This window comes from Neodiprion virginianus, chromosome 2 (genome assembly GCF_021901495.1).
Source record: "Neodiprion virginianus isolate iyNeoVirg1 chromosome 2, iyNeoVirg1.1, whole genome shotgun sequence".
In the NCBI taxonomy this organism is placed as follows: Eukaryota; Metazoa; Arthropoda; class Insecta; order Hymenoptera; family Diprionidae; genus Neodiprion; species Neodiprion virginianus.
Genome location: NC_060878.1, coordinates 40,863,664 through 40,888,825, shown reverse-complemented (window position 1 = coordinate 40,888,825; position 25,162 = coordinate 40,863,664). Strand labels below are relative to the sequence as shown.

Here is a 25,162-nt window from a genome sequence, read left to right as displayed (position 1 = left end):
TCCGGAGTGTTTCGTGCGTGATGCGGTTTATTCTTATTTTTATTTTAAGGGATTGGAGGGGTGGGGGGGGGGAGGCTGTGTGCTCAAGTCGCGTATGTTTTTCCATTTAAAAATACATATTTTGGTCAGACTCGACGCGTACCCGAGGCCGAGATCTTGTTCTCCAATGACGATTTCACTCTTTAGTCGATCGCAGCTTTGGTATAAACGTACTTCTCTCTCTCTCTTTCACTCTCTCGACGCTTCCCTCGGTCGGTCATAGTTCCAGTATCCAGTTTCGCGCATCGCGACGACACCCTTAAACCTGGCTTCGACAATGGCAAAAGTTTGGCTGAAGGGTGGAGCGCGGATTCATCCCCCCCCCCCCCCCCCCCCCGGCCCCAATACTCTCCCCAACGCCGGCTTCACGTCTTCCGAATCTAATTTCTGACTGAAAGTGATCGCCGCGAAGCGGACCATTAATTAGACGCGCTCCGGTAACTTCGATTCAGCCTTTACTCCGACGGCTGCTGCTGCTGCAGCGTGTGTTGCTCTTGCTCTTGCTCTTTGCTCTCGTTGTCGACGCTGTCGATGGGCAGCTCTTGGCGGGCAAGCTTTGTTACGGAACCGACGTTGTCATACGGTGCGTGGGTGGAACGGAGCGTGGTTATCGTCGGTTACATGTATATCGGGTTGGAACCGTGTGTGCCTGTTGTGTAATTGTTGTTTGTCGTTCGGAGAGAACGGTGTAGCTTTTCAACGGCACAGATTGGTATTTAATTACGTATTGAAGGCAGCGCGGCGGGTTGTTATCACGCTTATTACGCCTATTCTCATACATACGCACTGCACATACTTTATCTACCCATCTACCTATGTATGTATCTAGCCGTGTCGTACCTTGTGGCTTCTGGCAGCTTGATCCGCAGGATGGACTAGACCTGAACGATCTTTCGCTTGTATCCACGATTCAAACGAGAAAGTCTATTTATACTTGTCAAGGACGTAACGAGGAACGAAGAAATATGAAAGAAAAACCAAAAAAATTGAACCGTACCGACGGATGAAAAAATTCATGCGATTACATTTACCTATACTTATCTGTAATAAAACGTATTACAAAAATCGCGGAAAAAGTGAAAGAGAATGGATGAATAAAGATACCGCGGCGTGCGGTAGTTACAGATCGTACAGATCGAGCGATAACTCCGACAATCGCACCGGCATTCGACTCGCCGAGAGTGTGTATTAATTTCAATTGCAAATTAGTTGTATTATATAATTATTCACCTACATCGCGGTGCGTAACTCGAGACATTGTATATATAAGTGGTTCATTTATGAATCGCGTTTATACGTATATATCGCTATCGCACGACGATGCAGGTATCTACGTTGCACGCAGCTGCAGCTGCAGTGTTAATTTTTTTCCTCGTCTTTGGATATTTCCACACTTCGTAGTCACGTGTTATACGCGAGTTTGAGGTTAAACCGTGTCGACTTTGTGCCTTTTTGCTGCTGCCGCTGGTTGTGTTGCAAGGTGCGCGTAAAACGAAGCAGATGTGCCGTACTGACGGAAAGGAAACAATACGATACATACCTTGACGATGATAAAACGACAGGCTCTTGAGCGATCGCTTCCGTTTAATCTTGAGATCGCTGCTGGGAAATCAGGTTCAGGTTTGCTCTTGTTTTTATTCGAAAACTCGAGTCATCCTGCGGATTGACGTAAAGGTCCTTGCGTTATTATACCTGCAGCCGTGCCATTGATGAAGATTCTTCTTTCGTGTCAAGGTGTGCATAAAAAAAATTATGATTAGCGTAGTTACGGAAAGTTTTTAAATTTTTTTGATCGACAAACGTCTAAGCCGGAAGTTTGTTGAGGTATATATATATAAATATATATATGCGCGCGTGCGTCTGTGATAACAAGGTGCGGTGGAGGTGAGCGACATCTCAAGAGTCGCGGTGATTCATTCACCGTTTGAATAACCTTCGAACTTTGGAGGATGGTTAGCGTAGCCCGAGATATGCATAAATTTATTAGCGGCGATGCTGCGGTCGTTCCGCTTTGCGGTGGTACGTAGGCGGACGGATATGCACAATTTTTTGCCACTATTCGTAATCGTAAACGGTAAGGCAGGCCCCGCGCGTTCTCTACGGGTCGCCAAAGAGTTGCGGAGGGTAATAAAGTAAAACCGAGAATTCCGGACGAAGTAAAACGCGTCCCAGGCACAAGACGGGGGAATTGTCAAGGGGGTCGAGGTTCGTTAGACACGTGAGATACTGCTGCGAGTGGGCATTTCTTTTTTCTATTTCTTTTCCGACAGTCAATAATAGAATTGGAAAAAAAAAATAATGAAAACTTTAAGATAAAAAGAAAATAACAAACGGATTTAAGTAACAAATTCCGGGAAATGAATCGATGCAAAAAAGTGCCGACTTGACTTTTTTTTTTTACCTCTTAAGCTTTACTTCCTCTCTTTGGTGGAAAAACATCGAGCTTTAATTCCAGTAATTGGAGAAAAAAGCTCTCGCGACCTTTTGGACCTTTTATATGTGTGTGTGTATATATATATATATATAAAATTTGCCTACGTTTTTCACCCACGCCTTGCACGCGGTTTGCAAACGTAATCGTACAACACGCGTGTCCTGTATTATTATTGTTGTTGTTGTTGTTGCTATTATTATTATTATTATTATTATTATTATTATATACGTATAGCTCGCGCCTACGCGCGTTTTTTACAATATTATGCATTACACGTATACGCAGGAAGAGAGACACGCGAATGATAAAAAGCAGCGAGGACCTCGCGTCGCTGTAATTTTATGTGAATGCAAAATCGTTACGGTATAAAGAGCTGCTGCTATACGGCTATACGGCTATACGGTTATACGGTTATACCCAACGTGTATACCTACGTATGCTTCTCCTCCAGAGACGCTGGACCACCGGAGTCGCCGATGACCGAGAGTCGTCGCCGCGTCGCCGAGCTTGCCGGTTTTACTCTTGACGTACCGCTGACAATAAGACTCCTTGTTATATTCACCTTTTATCTGAATTTAAGTCGCTTTGTTCCTAACTGGGGATAAAATTGATGTACGGGTGTCGCGGATATCTAGTGCGGTAGGTATTTGTCGCACGCACGATGCAACTTGTATCGAAAATTTAACGCGATATGGTCAAGAGAGGCAATTTAACACAGTCTGCAATTATATTCTTCAATTTTTTGTCGGTATCAAAAAATATCGTTGTTTATTGAAAAATGAAATTTCATTTTTTAACTGTAACCGTAGAATTTGGTAATCATGTGTTGCTGTTATTTTTACACGGAATAATTTGTACTATATTTTCTTCAGCTGTTTATCATTTTCAGTGGTATTACAAAGTTGGTGGAAAAATTCAATGACATAAAATAGATTGAATACCAGTTTCAATTGTAACAATATTGCAACATTACTTCGGTGTAAATTTTTCTCGTAACTATGATAAACAAAAAATGAAATTTTTCGTCACATTGTCAGTTGAGGTCAAGATTCGGTGAACAAATAGAGAAAAGTTATTTATTTTTTTTGTTTTTTTTGTCACCAAGGGGTTAGGTGGCGAACCCTTGGAGCAGGGTCGCAACAAAGTGACAAAAATGAAGGCAGCCCCAACCGAAACTGGTGTATTAATAAACGAGAATTTTTCTCTCCAAGGCGCTATAATGGGAAGTAATTTTTAAAACTACGACGCCTTTACTGCCTCGCCTCGAGGTCAGGTTGTGCTTGTCCCCGCATCTACACTACACGCGTACACACAATGACGTGCACCATGAACGAAAGCACCATCGGCATCGGCATCGGCTAAGCAAGCGTCGCTTTGCGAGACCGGCGTCGCGTCGCCTTGCGTCGGGTTTATGTCCCCGAGAAAAAAAAAAAGAGCCTTGCCTACCTCTTTTTGGGCTTGTTATCCCGCTCGTTAAAACGTTAATGTCCCCGAAAATATTCGCAAAAATGCAGGTGCAGTAAAACAGCGAGGACCCTTCTCCCTCCGCCTGCGTTAAGGCCCCAAAACGACGCGACCACACCGGCTGCGCGTGTCCCTCTCTCTCTCTCTCTCTCTCTTTTTCTCTCCCGATCTTGCTCTCGATTCGGAATTCCCGAAACAACGAGAAGAAGAAGAAGAAGAATATTAATAAGAAGGAAAAAAATAACGCCACGGCTTTTTCTGGATGAGAGTATAATTTTTCCTGGTTTGCTGCTTTTTCGTTCTCTTGGTTTCGTTTCGTATCGTTTTCTTTCTTTTTTTTTTTTATTTTTTTTATTTCTTCTCTTATTGCTTCCATCACCCCGGGGATCTCCGCGACTATAAATCTCCGGCTATTAAGACGCATGCGGTTTGATGGCTCGTGCCTCGTTGCGCTATCGTATTATTACGACTCGAGAGGAGCTTCGCTGCACCGCACATCGTGTGCAGCAAAGTCAGTCTCGACTGTCTTTCGACTCGAGTCAGCCTTGTTCAGCTCAGGTATACGTATACCGACACGACTCAACCCTTCTACCTACCCGCCCGCCTCACTTCTTCGTACCCCGATACGACCGTGTTCTAACGTCAAGTGCCAAATCTTCGCTTGTATTTCTACGTAAGATTTACGCTCACGTGCGACAAAATGATATATCGTAAAAAATCACACTTTATTGGCGTAGGGTTAAACGTGTATCACTTTTTCACTCTCGCGCCTTTGTTATATACGACGTTAAAACCTTAAATGTTTCTCTGATATGTGTTTCCGTGTCCATGTGTTATTTCATCACGTAATCAGCAGCGGCGCAAGTCGGGGTAATGCACAGTTACGAAATTCAGTTGCCGCAGGTCAGGAAGTATTTTATCGATGCTTTTCTGTACAATTAGGACTGAAATTATTATTGCTGTTTAATCGGAGAAAAGTCGGACAATTGTTTAAAAAACTCCTTTTTTTTTTTTTTTTACTTTCGACGGACTAATCGTGACCTTTGTACGATACCTTGGATATATCGTTTTTACAAACGTTAATATAATTTATCTAACGGTGAGGTATGTGCACGCGTGTAATGTTAGCTTACCTGTAGGTGCATTAAATTTTTTTTACGAGAGTTTGAAGAAAGCGAACCCCTTGTGCTGGTGCACGGTGTGGTGGACAGCTACACCGTAGCAACGATGGCAAGGAGGAAAAGCAGTCTTTGCTGGTTATACGAATGTTTTTATGCGTCTACTATTTACTTAGATAACGCGAGCATTGCCCCACACTTCTCTCTCTCTCTCTCTCTTTCTCTCTCCCTCTTTTAGGTATCTCGTTGAGAGAGAGAGAGAGAGAGAGAGAGAGTAAGTGAGAGGGAAAGCGAAAAAGTGACGGATAAAATTATGTCCGTTTACGTTAATTGTATAATAAAAAAAAAAAAGGTTGAAAATTCGAAAAAAGTAAAGGGAGGAAAGGAGGAATAGGGAAAAAGAAAAAGATGGGAGAAGAATTATTCCGGTTATACCGAATGCAAGATTGAGCTGTGAGACATATACATATACACACACATACATACATACATGTATGTATAATGTAAATTTATTCGACATTGATTTAACACACGCAAACTGACGACGTTGAGATAATTCTATTCCCTTTTTTGTTTTACAAATATTTATTTTTATTTCATTCAATTCTATCACGTTACAGATTCTTTTTTTTTTTTTTCTTTTTAGTCGATCGTCTGTGCGAAAATAATTTTGCAACAGGCTCAAACGGCGCGAGATGAATATATGTGTATGTGCGTAAAGCAAAGATGGATATTATCGTTGGGAATTTTAAAAACCCTCTGGCAGCTTTAACACGTGCGTCATCATCGTTGCCGCGGTCTTAAATTATTAGAGTAAAACGAAGAAGATAAAGAAAGAACAAGCACGAAATTCTACAAACCTTAAAGAATCAGGTATGCCAAACGTGAGAAAGACTCGAAACGGACGGAAAGAATCGTTTGCATTGCTGTTATATATTTTTTTTTTCATCCTCCCCTCCCCTCCCCTCTTACCTTGCTCAATTTTCATTCGGTTTCACTTAAAGAACGTCCCGTCAACAATATTGTCGTCAAATTTCACGAGTTTATCCTCTAATAATTACACTACCGCAGGTTTGCTCTCCGCTGCGTGTCTGCCGCTGCAAGAACGAGCAGCAGGCCTGCGACGACAATAGATGTCCGGCCTATGAGGGAGACGCGTGTGTGCTTAGCGCAGTCTGGGTTCCTCCTCCCTCCGCCCCCTTTCCTCATTCCCTCTTTCCCTCTTTCCCTCTTTCCTATTCCACGGTTCGGAGCGCGCTGAGTGTTTGCCGTACATAAGTATCGCACTGTTTAACAATATTTAAACATTGTCGTCCGAGTGTCGTCGGGGGTGGCAGGGCAGCCGCAGATAAACCACCGTTTGCTTACTCAGCCCTCCGCCTGCCATAACACCAGCTTCCTTCTTTACCTTGTGCTCCTTCGCTTGCCGTATTATAATATGTGCCGAGGAGGCCCCGCCGCAGCCTCGTTCTTAAACTCCATCTCCGTCTCCGTCGCTCCCTGCGTGTCTCTTTGTCCCTCTTCGTGTTTGTGTTTGCGTTCGCGTTCGCGTTTGCGTGCGGCAATGCCGCGGATCCCGACCGTCCGGCTCCTGCGGGTGGCAGGGAGGAGAGGGCCCTGTCGGTCAGTCGGTCGCGAACGACAGCAAAAAAAAAAAAAAAAAAAAAAGAGGACGAGAATGAGAAAAAACAAATAAATAAATAAATAAACAAAAAAATAAAAAAAGTTTAATGAAAACAGAAAAAAAAACCGACAACGAGGAATTCAGAAGAAAAGTAAACGAAACAGAATAGGAAACGAGAAGAAAGTAAACGGACGTTATTAACAGTGATAATAACGATACGGTACCTGTGGAAACAGGGGAGGAGCTCACAGTTTATACACTAAACGTTATGTTGTACACTTTTCATATTCTTGCGTGTCGTCTATTCGTGACATATTCTCCATATTATACGTGGATGAAATATTTTCTTTTTCTTTCTTTTTTTTCTCTCTTTCTTATCGACATATTATACAATAACAAAGACATCGTATTATCGCAGTGTCATTGCTGTCGGTATTTTGAGACGAGGACAAAAGCAATATTAAAAAATTTGCTAACCTAGAAATTTTACGGACGATGTAATATTAGGTTGAAAATTATTGACTGGGAGTGAATCGAAGGGGAGAGACCCAGGAGAAGGAAGATAAGGAGAAGGATCGACGTGTGAAACATTCATTACACGTTACCGCGGCGTGCTGCACGGGGACGAGATGATCAGAGGCGCCATAAATCACGACCATCCCATTGAAAAGCGTATACTGCATGTATACCGTATGCATTAATATATATCTATATTTAACCACGCGATTCGTTCATCGTCCTCCTCGTGTGTCGTTATCTTACAGCGAGAGTAATACAATTAACCGTCATTCGTCAACTTGCCTGCTCTTTCCTCAATTCCGTCGGTGTGTTGGGGAGGGGGGTTTGTATTTTAATTTTTAAAAATTCTCTTCAATTTTTCCATTCTCTTTCACTTTCTCGCGGCAGTTTATCGTTTATACATAGTCACGTACAGCTGCCGCAGCGATTTAAACGGGAAACCGCGCACGCACATTCGCAGCAATGTTTTCAACGCAATCCGTTCACGGCTGCGGCGATTTAGGTAGAAAAGTGTATGTAACGCGCGCGTATATAATTCGCAACGATTTCGCCGCTATGTCCGCTGGTGCGGTGCAGTTGCCGGACGTTGAAACGCGGCATGCTTGCCATGCTACTGGGAAGCTAAATAGATCGGCTATCTATGCGTAAGTTTATTACGGTCATTAACGACTCGGTGCGTCTTGCGCGCTACGCAACTTTACCCACTTATATATTATTATTGTTGTACTTACTCGGCTAGCGGGTTTCGTCAAGATCACCTTTTATTCGAGGCAGCAGAAGGAAACTCTCGCCGCTTCGGCTTCACCCCCGTTTTTTTACATACACGTTAATACATACGTAAACGTGCTTACACCGTACGACCTGAACGGCGCTCCCTTTAATCAAGAGGAAGACGTTAATTAACCGACGCGAGAGACCGAATGCTAACTAGCCTCTGCACCGCGGTACCTCTCTCTCTCTCTCTCTCTCGATAACAATTTATTTTCGCGCCAGACACTGCTGCAGCTACGACGTACCTTATTTTTCATCGCTGACCCCCCTTTTCTCCACGTATTCGTACCCGCGTTTCGCACACGAACGATTGATACTTACTCGCGCAACGTTAACGTGCAATAATTTCGCTGCCCCGCCATGCCGGTGAGAAAACGAGAAGTTGAAAACACGAAGGTAAACGCAATTGATTCAATTTAAAGAACTTCGTTTCAGCGTGTTTTACCAGCGTATTTCGAAATATTGATCATTTTTATCTACCTACATGTATAAATAAAGGGCCTTAACAGGCCTCTGAGCTTTTGCCCGAGAACCTTAACGGGGCGGGGGTGAAACAACACCCCGAGCGAATTTAAATTTCTGGTTTTCGTGTTACAAAAAAAAAAAAAAAAAAAAAAAGAAAAGAAAAGAATGATGTTACCGTTCTTGGATTAATATAGTGTATAAGTCTGTAGACGTAACAACATGTGATGTAGCAATTATGTTTATTGTACAAGTTCGATTATACGTACGCGAATGTCACCTGCAGCACGTTTGACACCGACGCATATCGACCGAAAAATAATCAATGCGCATATGCAATACGATCCGTCTGTATACATATGTACGTATGTATCTACGGATGTGTTGTGTATCGGTAGGTGTGTATGTAAAAAAAAGTACGGCCACGCAGTGTCTTTGTATATCATTATACGCGTCTTCCTCCCCTATCCTCGATTTTTCTCTCTTCGTTAATTAATGCCACGTGACGAATGTGTGCGCACGGTTGTCTATGACGTGTGACGTATGACGAACGACGATGATGCCCGACGTAAATGTACTATAATAACGACTTACTCGGCGCGCGCCTACCAAAATGAAGCTAAAACGAAACGATATGAGAGAGCTTGAGAACGAGTGACCCCGACGCCGTGATTACATCGCACTCTTCGCTCTCCACGTGCGGTATATACATGTTTAATTACATGTGTGTGTGTTAAGGATGCTGCGCAGGAGAGGAGTGTGTGAGAGAGAGAGAGAGAGAGAGAAAAAGTGTGAGACGCCTTCGAGACGACTTGTGAGAGCACAGCGCATAGAGGACACATTGTGCCGCCGAGAGACGTGGCTCGCGGTGTAAAAAACTAAAGAACCGCACACCGTAGAGGCGAGATCCGTACGTCGACGAAGTAGCTTATGCGCGGCGAACCGAGGTGGAGAAAACGATGCCGAGATTCACTCCCCTAATTCGCATAACGCGATCGACTGTTCGTTGCTGTTGCAGGGATTCGGCGACACTGTAACGTCTCCGCAGCGGATACCAGCGGAAGAGCGAACGAGTGAAAGAGACGAAGATAGAGAAAGAGCAACAGCGAGAGGGCGACTCGCATTATCAGGTAGCAGGAATCATAATGGGCCATAATTGCATAAATATAACGTTAATTAACAATTAAGATTGCTGTTTTGCCTAATTGAAAGATGGCGGCTCCGCGGCTCTGTAACAACCATGACTCCCATAGGGAGGGGGTGAAATTAAGCGAAGCGAAATGGAAGGAAGCAACGCTCTCTTCGCGTCCATTCCCTCTCCTCTCCTCTTCTCCCCCCACCTTTCCCTGCACCTACACCTTTTCGCCGCAGATCTGCAAATCGGAAAATTATGCAGCTGAATGCCGCACGGCGGTTTATAGTTAGTTTTAGGTGCCGGTTCCCCCTGCCGATTCAACGCCGTACCTCCAGCCTATCGCAATCGCGCTCCCGCCGACCGGAGGGGCATTATTTACCTTTATCGCAATACCAACAACTAATTATTATTACGCTCCGCGGTGCTACTTGTTGCCTCGAGTCTTTTACACCCCGTGTTTCATGGGTGCATGCGTTCATCGGTATCCGTGCGAATGGTTGTAGGTGCAGCGTGCGTGCGCGCGTGTAACGAAAACCCTTTTTCTTTCTTTTTATACAACCAACTATTTTTTATTCATACGGTATATTGTAATTTGGATTACAACCGTAAGCGTATAAAAATCACACACGCCTCGAATCTGCAGTACCTAAATGTATGTATGTGTGTGTATATATATATATACTTATTATTACTAGTTATTTTCACTAGTACTACGTTCTGCCACGAATGTGTAGCTTGTCTTGTTATATTTATTATTTTTATTTTTATTTTTATATCACACTATTGCGAAACTTGTAGAACGTAATTAGCACGGCTGGGGAAAAGTTTCGATTGGAGATTATTGCCGACAATTACTTGTGTGTACACAGTATTGATTTGAATAATTCAGGTTTACTTATAGGTATGTAATTATACATGGTTCGTTGAATTTGAAACTTGATACTTGATTCGTGTTACATTTTATAGCTATATATCGCTCTACGTGTATACCAATTTATTCTCGTCGTAGCGATATTTTGTCTTAATTGAGAAATTAGTACGTACTACGATATCAAGCTGCGTACAGTATTAATTATCGGATAAAAAAAAAGGTATATTCTTCTTGCGTCCAGAGATATAGAAGTCGTACATGGTATTATACACATACATAAAAAAAAAATTGCAAAATTGTGTAAAAAATCGAACGTCTTTGCCTAGCTCGAGAAAACAAAACCTCGTCTCTTTCTTCAATCTCGACCATCGATATTTATTACTCATAGATTTGTCGTAGATCCACGGATCTTCCGGTATCGCGGTATCGGACAAGCGAGTCACCCGTCGCATAATAATTTTCAGTTTATAACCGATGTATCCGGCACGCGCATCTCTTCTTACCGCTGGGCAGTAATTGGCATGATTTGGGACGAGGCGTTCGGCGTTCGGCGTTCTCTGCAGAGCCGTTTCTGCATCGCGCTGCGGTGCCTGCAGAGCGTCAGCCATCGGAGATTGGCATTCCTCGCGCGAGAATTCAGATACAGGCAATTAGCGAATGCAAATGCAATTAATTCCCGTTAATCCACCCGGCGGGAAGCGAGGCTCGAACGAACATTCCCTCATATGCCACCGTAATCTGTATAATACATGTATTATTACAATTAAACGTATACGCCGGGCGACGTAGCTGAAAACTGTACGAAAAATTATAGTGACAAGATTATTGAAACTCGTCTACGATGTGTGTATAATATACCGACGATCGTACCTTGCCGACAAGTTTTTCTCAAGCCAATGTCTCGAGTTTCGTGATTTTTCCTTCTCGTGTTTATTGTTCAACGCCTACGATCACTTTTTTGCTAATCAAATTTCTTTTTTCTGTCTTGCAGATGGTTCAGGCGATCCAAGTCCTCCGGTTTCACCTCCTCGAGCTTGAAAAGGTGAGTTTCTCTCGGGTGTTTTTTTTCCGACGTTCTTCTCATCGTTTCTTTTTGTCCATATGATCCGTCTTTGAGTTTCTTTATTTTTTTTCTTGTTTCCCTCTTCTTTCATTCCCTTGTCGTTGACGATACGAACCACGACTCGTAATCATATCTCGCCATTTGATCGGAATCTTTGAGAGCGTCCCCAGCTGCTGCAGGCAACGTTTGAATATTTAAACAGAAATACGGTATATAGACAACTACTGCACACGGAACGAAGCGAGCTTTCGCCGTGTTTTCTACACTCTCGTTCTGTCACGCCCTTGTCCTTTTGGGAGCAATTAAAAGTTTGAAGAAGAGGACGGAGGTCGGTGACCTTTTACGGTAGGCACCGTTCTTGCAGAGCTTGGAGACTATCGGGCTTATGGAGTCGTTCTTGTACGTGCAGACGGGCCTCGATTCGTATACGAGAGAAAGAGGAACGGAGATGAGAGGGGAGGAGAAAGAGAAAGAGAAAGAGAAAGAGAAAGAGAGAATTACGATTATCGCCGGTGAATATCTGAAGTGACTATGCCTACGTAGCATGACGAGAGGTTGAATTTACAACCGCATCAACGTGAATTAGCTTCTTATACCTGATCCTGCCTCCTTTACTGCCGTGCCGCTGTATATCTCAACAAGATACTATGTATACCATTTATATAATACGTATACATATACATACACATACACATATTCGCTGACGTGATATTACATACTCAATTGCGTTCGCGATGTAGCTACGTTAATACATTCAATCTATATACGTGCAGGTACATTTCCAATCCTGAAGCAGTCGCTGTTTCTCAGTTTCGCTGCCATCCCGTAAACCTCTGCGATAGTTGCATTGCCACGCGGACAGCTCTCGCGTTTGTAATATTTATATGTATACATATACTGTGTACGAGCAATTATATTTTATATACCGATGAAGAAACAGTTGTTGAAATTTAGCTGCCGAAGCTTGCTGCAATTTTCCGTAATTGCGGGTATGTGTGTGCGTGCGTGTGTTCTTTTTTTCTCTCTCTTTCTTTCTCGTTTTCTTGTACTAAAACTTGGTTTTATGCATTTTTTCACCTCCTTTTGCGAAACTTTTTTGCAAAATACATATCGGCAGCGGTGCAATTTCACGCGGTCTCCGCCTGTCGTATATTATACGGGTGTAACGTAATCGGTGCTACGATTTAGCTGTCCAATCGTCAACGAGGATGGAAATTATATCTCGTTCGAAATAGTTTGGTTTGGAAAGTTTATGCGCGTGGAAAATCATTCGTTTCGTTCTTTACACGCGTTGCGGGACAGGTAATATGACTGAATACAAACACTCGGTTGGTGCAGTTAAGAGTATGGCAAACTGTTGCTCAAACGCCAATTATATTATATGCATTACGTACACACTTGTTTATTGGTGAAGAAAAATCTACGGGTCGAAGAACGAACGTTGGAAATTATTGGTAAATATTCCGTGTACGAAATTTTGCCGGTTATCAACGGCTTGAATAAAATTTTTAAGAATTTGGATTTTCATTTTTCCGACTTGAATATAACGAGGGGGATAAAAGCAAAACAAAAAATTGGATATTATTTTAGGTTGGAGTAAAGAGGCGTATTTATTTTCTCAGATGTCGGTAAAAATGATTGCAAATATATAATCTTCTAGAACTAAACAGAAAGCCCTGCAGGTACAATATGCAGCATGAAGATAGATGATGTAGGACGTGTTTTCATTTTTTATTTCAACCAACAATGTGAAATATTTCAGTACTCGCCAAGTATAATATTATTGTTGTTCTTTTTCTTTTTCTTTTTTTTTTTTCTTCTCTTTATCACGATGCATCGATCTCGTGAAAATCTATCTATAGAATATAATTTGTTTAATAAGTCACAGGTGTGTTTGAACTATTTACTTTATCACGTGTACAAAACTCATCGTTTGCTCTGAAAAGAGAAGAAAGAAACAATGAATTTTCACTGCTCTTAGTATGAAAATTGAAACCTGCAGTAACGGCTCGCGTAACGGAATGAAATTTTTCAATACCGGCACGCGGCGGTAAAACATGTAGTGAAAATGCGAGGAAAACGGTCGGTAGGAAAAAAACACGGGGATAAAAAGTAGTCTGAAATTGCAGAACGATCCTTGACTCTGCCGTTTCTAGACGCGTAAGAAGAAAGATTCTTCTCATACGCGGAGGAGAGAACAAGGGCTCGCTCTTGATTCGGACAAAGGAGGCATAAAGATGGCCGGCGAGACGTTCTCGTTCCGCTGCGGCTGAAACCGCGCGTAATTGATTCGTAGAGGACCATCGACGTCACCGCCCGTACATTGTATGTTAATTCGCACTTACCGCGAACGGTCCACGCTCCTCTCAAAATCCTCCATCCTGCCGTGCCTCATCCCCTCGTCGGCACGGTGGTTGTATAAAAACTTGCTCACGGTGGCAAAAACAATAAATAATGATCAATGTAATAAGAAAATATGCAGTTTTTCTTTCTTATACGCGTAGCAAAATTTTTATCCTAAATATTTTATTCGTCGTTTGTGAGGTTTGCGATGTTGAAGAAAAAAAAAAAAAAAAACTGATCCCTTTTATTCTAAATTCTTACATTAACCATGCACTGTGAAATTTTCTTGGATTGATACCGAAATTTTTTTCCTTTTTTTTTTCTCTTCCTTTAAGCTTTCCTCAGCAAGACCTTTATTCGCAGACTCTTATTATTCTTGTTACTCTTCGTTTCCGCACATCGCGTTGTACGTTTAAATTTAATGCGAGGAGCAAACCGGGCCTTCGTGTGTAAACCCCCCGGTATATGTGTTGGCTACTCCTGCAGATTTATACGTCAAATTGTCTCCCGAAGGAAGGCGGAGGTTATTCGCAGCTGCCCACAGGTGCATCTAACCTGCAGGGTACCGATACCGGTTGCATAATATGACGATACGTCAAAATTTATAACGCCTCCTTACGCAGGTCGATCGGCGGGATAGAAGAAGGGAGGATGGGAGAGGTTCGAGTTTCTTACGGTAATATTTTATCATACAAAATACCGAACATCCATCGCATTTCCATCGAAATGGCAGCTGACGCTGACATTGGCCGAGGCGCAGAGAGAGAGAGAGAGAGAGAGATAAAGACCGCGGGCTTGAAAAAATCGGATCGCGTCCCCTGAGCGTTCGTTTATACCGCAGGTATATGCATGCATGCATGCATGCATCGGTGCGTCGAGGCCCTTGCACGATGCTCATCTCGACCTCCTCGCCTCACCGGTCGGCCCGGTTTATCATGCAATTTTATAGCAATTTTCCACATTTACGGTGATTATATTATATACCTACCTCTACGCCTGATTGCCCTCCAGCCAAACCCCTGCCGATCGGATATTCCTGCCCCGGAATTACTCATACACCGGTATTATTTTATTTCGAATTTTGTACAGGCACTTGCGCGCAGTAAATACAACCACGCGCATAGAACGCGTAAGCAACGTATTATCCGCATCACGCCGTGTAATTGAACCAGAAAATTTGTACCAAAGTAATTTTTTTTTTTTTTCACATGTATATATACTTATATATAACTGGTTATTTACGTTGTCGATTTACTGAAAATAGAACACACAAGTATAGTTACGGCAAATTGCAGATTTCAAATTATTTTATTTTGGATGAATTGTATAGTTTTAGGCACTGCGTTTGCTTTCTATTATGGCTGTACATGCATAGATACATTATATGTACATATGGGTTACGGCTGACATGCACGGGGATGAAGGAAGTCTCGAGTCATCGTCTTCGCCGTTGCCGATTAGCGGACGATAGTGAGAGTAACTTTGATTACTTTCCAAACAATGGGTAACGTCAAGATAGTAATCGACCCTTGCCGAGAGTTCGTTTTCTCTATCAAACGCGTCGTTAAACCCCGTCCCGCGCCACGGATCACGGTGTGCTTGCCGCACTTCCGACCCCCTCAACCATCGCCGAATAACCGGTTCTCCGTATACCGACCAACAAACAGACCTCTGCATATGCGCACTTCGACGACGCGTATATTTATCACTCTACTCTGATTTCTAACCCTACCGCAGCTCGAGTCCTATATATATATATACACATATATTTATGACAAACTGTAATAAGCGGAGGAAAACTGGATCGATTTTATTTTCACACCCGGTATACGGAAGACACGGGAATCAAGGTGCACCTGCGATTCACAAGAATGAAGGTCTATTAATAATACAGTTTTGTTGTTTCTCATTTTATTTTATTTTATTTTTTTTTATATTCATTTATTTTATTTACCGTCGTGATAACCCGTTGAAAATTGTTCTTTCGATCATTACGATACGTATAATTCATACCAAACAAAACACTTTGTTTGAGAAAGGTGTTTTCTTTTTAGTTTTCTTGACGGACGTACTTAAAACAGATTTCACCCTCTGAGTTATATAATATGCGAGGTGTACAAATGGTGAAATCAATTCAACTTGAATACATATATACACATGTATATATATATATAATGAAGAAAATCGTTCGGAAATACATATATATGTGTAACTACAGTAATAAACTTCAAAGAGTAAAGTTGTTCTCCGCGGGCTTTTATCCGATGATCTATAAACGCTTTCGATTTCATCTCTTTTTTTTTTTTTTTTCCAATATGAAAGTCAGTCGAAACGTCGGATTTAGAATGTGGAGATTGATCGATAAAAAACTAAAAAAACTTCATCAACCAAACATTATTGGAAAAGAATAAAACTGACGTCTCATAAAAATAAAATAATTGTAATATATTATACGGCAATGATTCGCATTTGGTAGGAAAATATCGCGTGAATCTTGAATCTAGCGATGATGGAGTAAAATAAATTGCAAAGTAATCCGTTGCGCTCGCTGCTGCTGTTGGCTTCGCGGAGCTCGGTGAAAAAGATATTCCATAAATAGGAGTCGCTCCTCGGCCAATGGGAAGCCTCTTAGCCCGCGGTGCTCCCCGTGCATTTAACATTTTTCAACCAATCGGGTATTAGCATAATTACGTTTCGCGGCACTGGCAACGGTCGATGGAAAGGCCGGCCTGACTCTTCGATGCAGCTCGGTTTCATTGGGCTTCACTCGCATCGTCTAAGTGGCTTCGTCTTCGACATGGTCGCTGCGCTTTTAGCTTAGGCTCTCGGCTTTGAGACGTCGTCTGATTCCTCCATAATTTCACCATTTCTTACATGAAATTACAGGTGTCAGTGCCGTTCAACTTTCAATACCGCAAAAAAGGTTTTTGCACCTCATGCAACCGAATACTTGTATTTATACGAGAGGCAGTATAACAGAAATTCGTTCCTCCTCCGATGTATGCGATGCAAAGACGCAATTCTCTTTTCCCCGCACTCCCGGCGCTCGAATCATTATTCGTCGTTGGCTTCGTTCGTTAATTTTCTAAATCAGCTGTCGTTTCGACTGACAAAAAATTCGGCTACTCGTGTCTACACATTGCGGGATTATTTTTCCGTCTCGTTAGCGTCAGGGTTTGTATTTATGTGCATGCCCGGGCGTCAAATCGAAATTGTAGACTCTCTAAAAGTCACGGTTTATCAAATAACACGAATTACGCTCGTTCGAGTCTTTGAATTTAAGTATAGGTCTCTACTAATGATGAACGAACGAACGAACGAACGAATGAAAGAACGAAGGAGGGAAGAAACGGTCGGTCGCTTCGTCCGTAGGGTCTCTGTTTAATATTACGTGTCTCCTGGCAATGTCTGCAGGCCTGAACAGCTGTTACCTCGAGAAACTAAAGTTCCGCTGTACTGCTTCAACTCTCTTGACTCTGTATTTAAAAAAAAAAATTCACTTTGACTCCTTTCGTTTCGGTCTTACAGCAGTTTTGTACTAAAATATTTCTCCTCTTCCCCTCTCTCGTCAAATATTTTCTTACAAACCTTTTGCGGTTTACCGCAAGTGTAAATAATACATGATATAACGTTTCTAATAATATTACAAGTCTGCGATCGCAGGCGCGTCAGAAACGATTCCGCATCCATAGCTATTCTTATTCTTCGCAACGGTTCTTCCTTCTCCTCGTTTCGGAAGATCCTTTGCTCGCTAACCTGCTCTCGCTCTCCGCAGTCTCATCTTTTGCTCCAGGTTATATTGGGTATATATATATACAGCATCTTATACCTGCCCGGTCCGCGTGAATGCCGTAAGGGTGGTCAGGCCACGGGGTACAGCCATACCGCTCCCTCCATTACCTATGGCTTTGAAGAATCCTATTGTTCGGTAAACAGGGTACCTCTCTCCCTTGCCTTCTTCTCTCTCCGTCTTCCTCTCGTGCCTTTTTACGTGTATAAACCATGAATTACTCCGATCTATACCTTTCTGTGTCGCGCGTTTGCCTTTCCGAAGAGAAGGAAGAAAAAAAAAAAAAAAAACCAATAGCTTGGAAAAAAATCCACCCCAGCGTTCTCAGCAGTTCTCTGGACAAAACTCCGTTTACGAAATGTTTTCCGGAAATTTTTTCTCCAAGGGATAGAAAGAGAGAAAGTAGGAGAGAAAAGATCAGATGGAAAATCTATGTGTACACAAATACAATGCTTTGCAAACTGTTAAAAAAAATTACGTCAAAATTACCGGCGGGATAAATGATCGAAAAAATTGTATACGTCAAACTGTGCAGGTGATATTTTTTCAATTATGAGATTTACGTCTATTATAGGTAGATACCTATTTACGTTTTCACCCTGGGTAGTATGCACGCATCTAGGATGTTTTTATTATTGTCAAACATCGATGTGTCTACAAGGTGTCCCCTGAAGCGAGCACGAATCGTGTGCTTTTGTGCACTTTGAATCTTTTTGCTGGACAAATATCATATTTCAAGATTTGGGTATTAAAACGGTCATCGGAAGTTGGAAAAAAAATTGAGGAAAAACTCGGGGATAGTTTGAGAAAGTGGTGATTTTAAAAAGCTAAGGAACCGGATTGAAGTGAAAAAGAGTAATTTGGGAACCAGAGATCCCAGGGTATTGAATTACCTATACTACGAATGCATGAAATTCTCAACAGTAAGAAGAGCTGTCTTTAGTTTCGAAATTTTGGTCCACATAGAACGACGACGATGGTCTCAGGTATCTCAGGTTATACGAATTACATCGGATTGGTGTTGGTCCTTCTCTCTCTCATATCGATATTGATTACCTTTATCCCGTATCAAATCTGGTCTCACACACGCGCATATTCACACAGAACGTAATCAGACGTACCAACATATCAATCCTGTATATGTATAAGACGGCGTATCGTTGGAGTTTGGCGGTGGCAGCTCATCGTCACTCTTCCTAACCTAATCGTAAGCCAAGCACGGAGACTCGGTGCTCTTTCTCCTCTCGGGCTTGTTAAATCGGTCATAAAATAAGAATACGGTCGAGTTCCAGAGGCATGGGATCAGCAGAAGCAGCGGAAGCAGCACTCTGTGCCAGAGGTTCGCCTCGGTGCCGGCCGGTGTCGTGGAGGGTCATTGAGTCGTCCTCACGACAACCGTCGTCCCTCTCCCTCCGAGTTTGAGTATTGTATATCCATCTCGTATCCTCATTCCTACGGCGTTGCACGAGCCGCTGTACGGGCCAGGGTATAAGGTCTCGATTCCACTCCTCCTCGCGAGAGTTACTTCTTCTCGGTATTTATGTTTCTCTCCTCCTGGCCAGCCGGACGGCCGGAGGCTGCGTGGGTGACCGAACGAGACTCATGCATGCAGTCCTCCTGCAGCGATACGAAACGGAACCGCAACGCGGGCCGCTATCCTTTTTTTCCTACGACACAACTCTTGTTGGTTCTTTCCTGAAAGAAGAGAGACCCTGTCCCGTTGGTTCCTAACCCATTCCCATTTCCTCCCATACACTCTCCGATCGGTCGGGGTGCATTGACGCTGGCAGATAGCATCGGAGATAGATCCTTACCCGAGGATGAGGAAGGGAGACAAAGTAGAAGAAGAAGAAGAAGAAGAAGAAGAAGAAGAAGAAGGACTTTTGGGACAGAGTTGCGAGCCTTCTTCTCATCCTACTCTCCCCCCGAGGAGATAGATGAGTCCAGATACACGACGAATCTCGTTAGGAACACGAATGTTTCCCAGACGCCGACGTCGTCGCGGGGCCCTTCGGTACGTTCGGTTTGGTTCGTGAGAAATCGATACAGCAAGGATCCAACGGCGTTGTATATATATACACGCGTATTATTGACCGGCACTTGTGGTTTTCGCGTCACCCACGCCGAACCCCCGGTCTCTTCTATCCCGCCATGCCACTGCACCTACGCGTGTGAACAATGTGAATTGTATGTATACGCGGGCCGATAATCGGTATGCTGGCAATAAAATTCAAACGAGTAATATCACCCACTAGCGAGAGCATTTTTTTTTTTTTTTTGTTTTTTTTTTATTTTTTCAATTCTTTTTATTGTTTAACACTCGCGTTGTACAGTTTTGACCTCCCCTCCATCTCCGCTAACAAGAGTTTATTGGTCAAGGACGGTTCATGTCTTTTGGAGTTTTACCGCCATTCGAGTATCCGATTACCCGACCTCCACCGAGACTCGGAAAGATTTCTTTCGGGCTCCGGGTTCGTTTCTGTTTCTTTTTTTTTTTTTTCTTTTCTTTCCTCCTTCCTCTTGTCTTCTTCGTTTCTTTCCTTTTTCACTTTCTTTCTTTTTTCAACTTTTTCTCAATTCGAAAACCGCAGGTGTGGCGTGTATCATAGGTACGCGTGCACACAAACGCTCGGACGATGTAGAGGTATATAATGCCTCACGAAGACCCAACGGAGAGACTGACCGGAATTTCTAAAGATGGAGATCCTCCTTTTACCCGTGATCTGGTATACTTTATTCAGGAATTAATTAACTTGGCCGTACGACGCACGGCGAGAAATGAGATCGAAACACGCGGCGCGAGATGTATTATAAGGTATGCCCACAAAATCGTACATTGGTTCTTTTCACCTTGGTTCGTTTTTTATCTCTCTCTTTTTGTTTTTTTTATTTTTTTTTTATTTTGTCTATTTTCAAATCATCCGCGTGCGTCGACTCCCACACCCTTGAACCTGCGTCGTAGAAAAGAACCGTAATTACGTTCACAATTATTACGCAATTGCAGATGACGCTGCGGAATAATATATATATATATATATATATATATATATATATATATATACCTACGATAGTAATACGCAAAAAAGATTGCTTGAGCAACGATCGCTGTTGGCGGAGTTATTTAATTCTCCGAGCAATGAAAATAAAGAGTTGGCAAATTTTTAATGCACCAACATCTTCGAGATGACCATTAATTTTTAGAATTTTGTATGGATTATTCCTCCCGGCGATGTTTCAGAATTATTACCGATCCGTTCGGGATGAGGATCGTAACGTTCACGAAGTCGTTGGCATCCTTTTATAATGCAGTATACCTTTATCTCGTGTCGAATAGTTCGGGGATCGAAAACTGTTATACTCTAATCTCTTCGTAATTTTGTTTGCCTGATGGGTATCATTTGGTGAAATAGTCGTAAAAGTTTTTTTTTTTTTTTTCTTCTCTTTCTTTCACGTACGTACGGTATTTGGGAAAGTTGACGTACGTTTCCCATGTAAAAAAAAAGTCGTTTACGTACATTTATGGCTGCGGGAATGACAGGGGGAAAAAAACCCACGTGACGCGACAAACGTCTGGCGTGAATGCTCGGAAAATACACCCGATCCGATCGTGAGTATAAAGTGTGAGGGGTGCACAATGGAGCATGGTAAGAGTCCTTCGCGTCCTCCGGGATCCTCGAAGAAGTAAAAGTAGAAGAAGAAGAAGAAGTAGGAGTAGTAGTAGTGGTAGTAGTAGTATAGGGTATGTAGAACGTTTCGAGCCAGGTGAGGAGGGCCATAAAACTCTCGCGGTGAACCGACAAGTGTTTAAACTTTAAAGGCCGTCCTGCTCCGTTCACCCCCTCTGCCTCCAAACACATCGGTATTATATACGCGCACCCCGCGTCGTAAAATGGCTAGTTTCTTTTCTGATCCCTAAATTAATGAGAGCCAATGTTTAACATATGGGTAAACATTGAGCGTCTCTATTTGCGGGAAAGAAGGAGAGAGAGATTTGTTTCATCGATCGGGCGAGCGGCGTGTGGTCCGTATCCATCCATCTATACATCCATTCGTACCTGATGGTCTCGATGTGGAATCGACGCGAAACGCGTATTCCACGCATGCCGTCCGTGCTGTTACGAGCGCAGTCCAGGCTCATCTTCAATCGCGAATCGTCGGTTCATCCTCAATCGCGAGCGCGCCTGTGTGCGAGAGAGGATCGTGAACCAGCCCGGTCGCACTCCTCAAGGATCAGATTCTAACCAGTTCGGCATTATAGCCGCGTGCAGGACGTGTCCTTCGAAGCTGGCAACCTCCCCGCCCTCCTCCGACAAGAGTCTAGTCATCCTCATAGCCATTGTGCGTTGCCCATACTCGCCGTGGAGCACACACGTCGGGTTTGGATCCGAGACTGGCCATGGGAAATCTCATCTTGAAAAAGGGTCTTAGTCGAGAGAAGTGTAAAAGAAGGAGTCGAGGGAACGATGACAAAATGCCGAGTAACGGCAAATTCTCAATCAATCCGCGAGGGATTTTCCACCCCTTCATGGATAGTCTTCTCAATTTCGTATCTTCCGATACGTTGACGATATTCACGTGGCGGTAACGATTGGAGTGTGTGAGGATCTTTTTTTTTTCCGTGTACACAAAGTGACGCTTTTACGCAACGATATTCCACGTCATCCGTACTACGACATATTTTCCAAATCTCCTCGAAGGCTGTGCTGCCAGGCGGGATGACCGGTATCCCATACCCAATGCAGGGGGTATGGTATGGCCTGTCAGCTCTCATTTGCATACATAACATTCTGGTCCACCGGACACCGGTCAGATCTCTTCTCCTCCAGCTCAGACAGAGAGCCGAGTCGAGTCGACGCCACATCTCGGACCACCTCTCTCCTTGGCTACGGATATGTAACCTACCTTTACCCACGATTCCTCGCTCGCTCCTCTACTTCGAGCTCTCCGACTGCCTTGGATCTGTTTTACTCGTCTATACCCACCCGTACGAAGACGAATAACTGTCGCACACGTGACGCGAAGTCCCTTTTCTCTCAGCCTGCAGCGTCAAAGGTTTCGATCACGATCGCGCGTATCGTACATCATCACGCCATCACGCCTGTAATACGTAAACTGCGGATGCGTTTAACACGCCTGGCCCAGCTTGCGTCGTTCTGGTTATTCGGCAGTGTCTGACGACGGTTGTTGCAAATTTCTGTTCCCAGGTCCACGAGCTCTGCGACAACTTCTGTCACCGGTACATCAGCTGCCTGAAGGGCAAGATGCCGATAGACCTCGTAATCGACGAGCGGGACAGCACGAAACCCCCCGAGATGGGCAACGGCCTCGACGGGGGTCCGAGGAGCACCGCCGACAGCACCAGCCATACGGACGGCGCGAGCACACCGGACGTAGTGAGTACCTCACCATCTTCCACGAGTTATTATCCGCACGACGCGCTCACCCCCCACCACGCCATCGGCAGTACCACCCCCTTGCAACTGAGCCAAAACCAAAACCAAAATCATAACCATAACCATAACAACCATACCAACCACCAGCAATCGAACACCCCCAGTAGCGCCGCCACAACTCCCAACTCCCTAAAGCGAACGCACCAGCAGATGATGATGGCCGCGGCCGCCTCGGCGATGGCGTCTCCGCACGCCGCTTCCGCGCCCGCGCACGCGCACGCACACGCGGCCCTCGCCGCTTATCACTCCATAAGCTCGGCCGTATATCCGTGCTCGTAATAGCCAGGCGAATTTACGGATCTTATTATTACCATTATTATTATCATTGTTGTTGTTGTTGTTGCTGCTGTTATTATTGTTATTATTATTATTACTACTATTACTACTATTATCATTATTATTATTATTATTATCGATGACGTTGTTATCATTTTCATTGTTATTGTCATTATTATTACAATTATTATTATCATCATCATTATCATCATTATGATTATTACTATCGCTACCACTATTCTATATTACGGATATAGAGAGACGACCGCCGAATACTCTAAAACTCGAAGTTATTACGCGTACGTAACAATTTCGGGGATAACTGTCACGAAATATACATATATACACACATGTATATATATACATGTATATTAAATATTGCGCGATTGCGAAACTAAAGAATCGCATCGTTCCGGTTGTGTTGTATTATTTAGTATGATTTTCTTCGCGGTGTTGTCGATTCTTCTTTTTTTTTTCTTCTCTTTTATTCCCCTTCTTTCTCGAGTACTTGCGCTTGGATCGGAAGTGTTTTTTTTTTTTTTTTTTTTTGCCTTTTTGTTTTATCATTTTCACTTCATTTCATTTGATTCGATTTTTTTTTTTTTTTTTGTTTTTTTTTGTCACGTTTTTTTCCATCTTCGTTACGCAATCACTCTGGCGTTGTTGTTGTCATTGCTGTCTTATTGTTCTCGTTCTTCTTATTCATCTTCATATATTAGTCTTGTTCAGGCGAGGGACGCTGTGTGGTACCCCGCGCATTTTTATCGATGCACCCCGATACATAGATTATTGTATATACGTATACATATATTACCATAGGTGAACGCGTGAGTTCAGAGTTGATCGCGAATCGTAAACGAGTACGTAAAATAGACGGTCGAAAGTGAGAATAAGAAAAAAAAAAAAAAAAAGGAAAAAAATATTTACAATAAATAATTAATATCTAACCGCGGAATAAGCACATGGAATTATAACGAACGTTCATCGAGTTCCTTTAATTCTTTTACAAGCTTGCGGAATTTCCAGCTACGTACTATCCGGGCATTATTATTATTATTATTATCGTTGTTGTTGTTGTTGTTATTATTGTTATCACTATTACATTGATTATTACGCTCATTATTTTCGTTTTGATCATTATAATTATTATTGTTACTACAAACGAAGTTCTTTCAATACCGTAACGTAGCTTTTGTATGCACATGAATACATTTTGCGGGGACGTTGTTGTGAGATTTGAGGAAATCGCGAGCAGCTCGGCGACGTTCGATATATAGGCCATGCATCGATGTACACAATTTACAGTCGGATCTTGTTATACGAGCAACATTATCTGGGTGTCTTGCTCTCAGACGCGTTCGCTGCTTGTTAACCAGATTTTACTGTACATAAGTATAACGATAATCGTATAGAACCGCGGCCTCTGCTATATTGATATATTATATGTATAATACATTATATATATGTATATCAAGCGTGGAGCGTCTAGAAATCGCGTGTGCATACCGCGTGTAAGGGGGATCGATATGATATATATCGGGAGCGGAGGTGGAAACGGGCAGAAAGGTTTTCGAAATTACAAAAAAAATAAAAAAAAATAAAAAAAAACCTAGACGAATACCTGTGGTAAATAGGATATGTGACGAACAAAACTAAGGCAGGCTTCACTTGAACCTATCGATTACTAGAATATATTCGAAAAAAAAAGGAGAAACAAGAAAAACAATCATTAAACATGAAAGATGCCGATCTATGTATATGAAAATACACACACGCACACACACACGCATACACAGAATA

General features: G+C 42.8%; 1 protein-coding gene across 5 annotated transcripts in view; it reads left to right on the top strand.

Annotated features, from left to right (window-relative positions):
- LOC124297419 (homeobox protein homothorax) overlaps positions 1 to 25,162 on the top strand; it is a 284,954-nt gene that overhangs the window by 32,038 nt on the left and 227,754 nt on the right. For all 5 annotated transcript variants that reach the window (XM_046748425.1, XM_046748424.1, XM_046748423.1 and 2 more), the window contains 2 exons: positions 11,429 to 11,479; positions 22,838 to 23,026. In XM_046748425.1, coding sequence (XP_046604381.1) covers positions 11,429 to 11,479; positions 22,838 to 23,026 — 240 coding nt within the window. The remainder of the gene's footprint in view (positions 1 to 11,428; positions 11,480 to 22,837; positions 23,027 to 25,162) is intronic.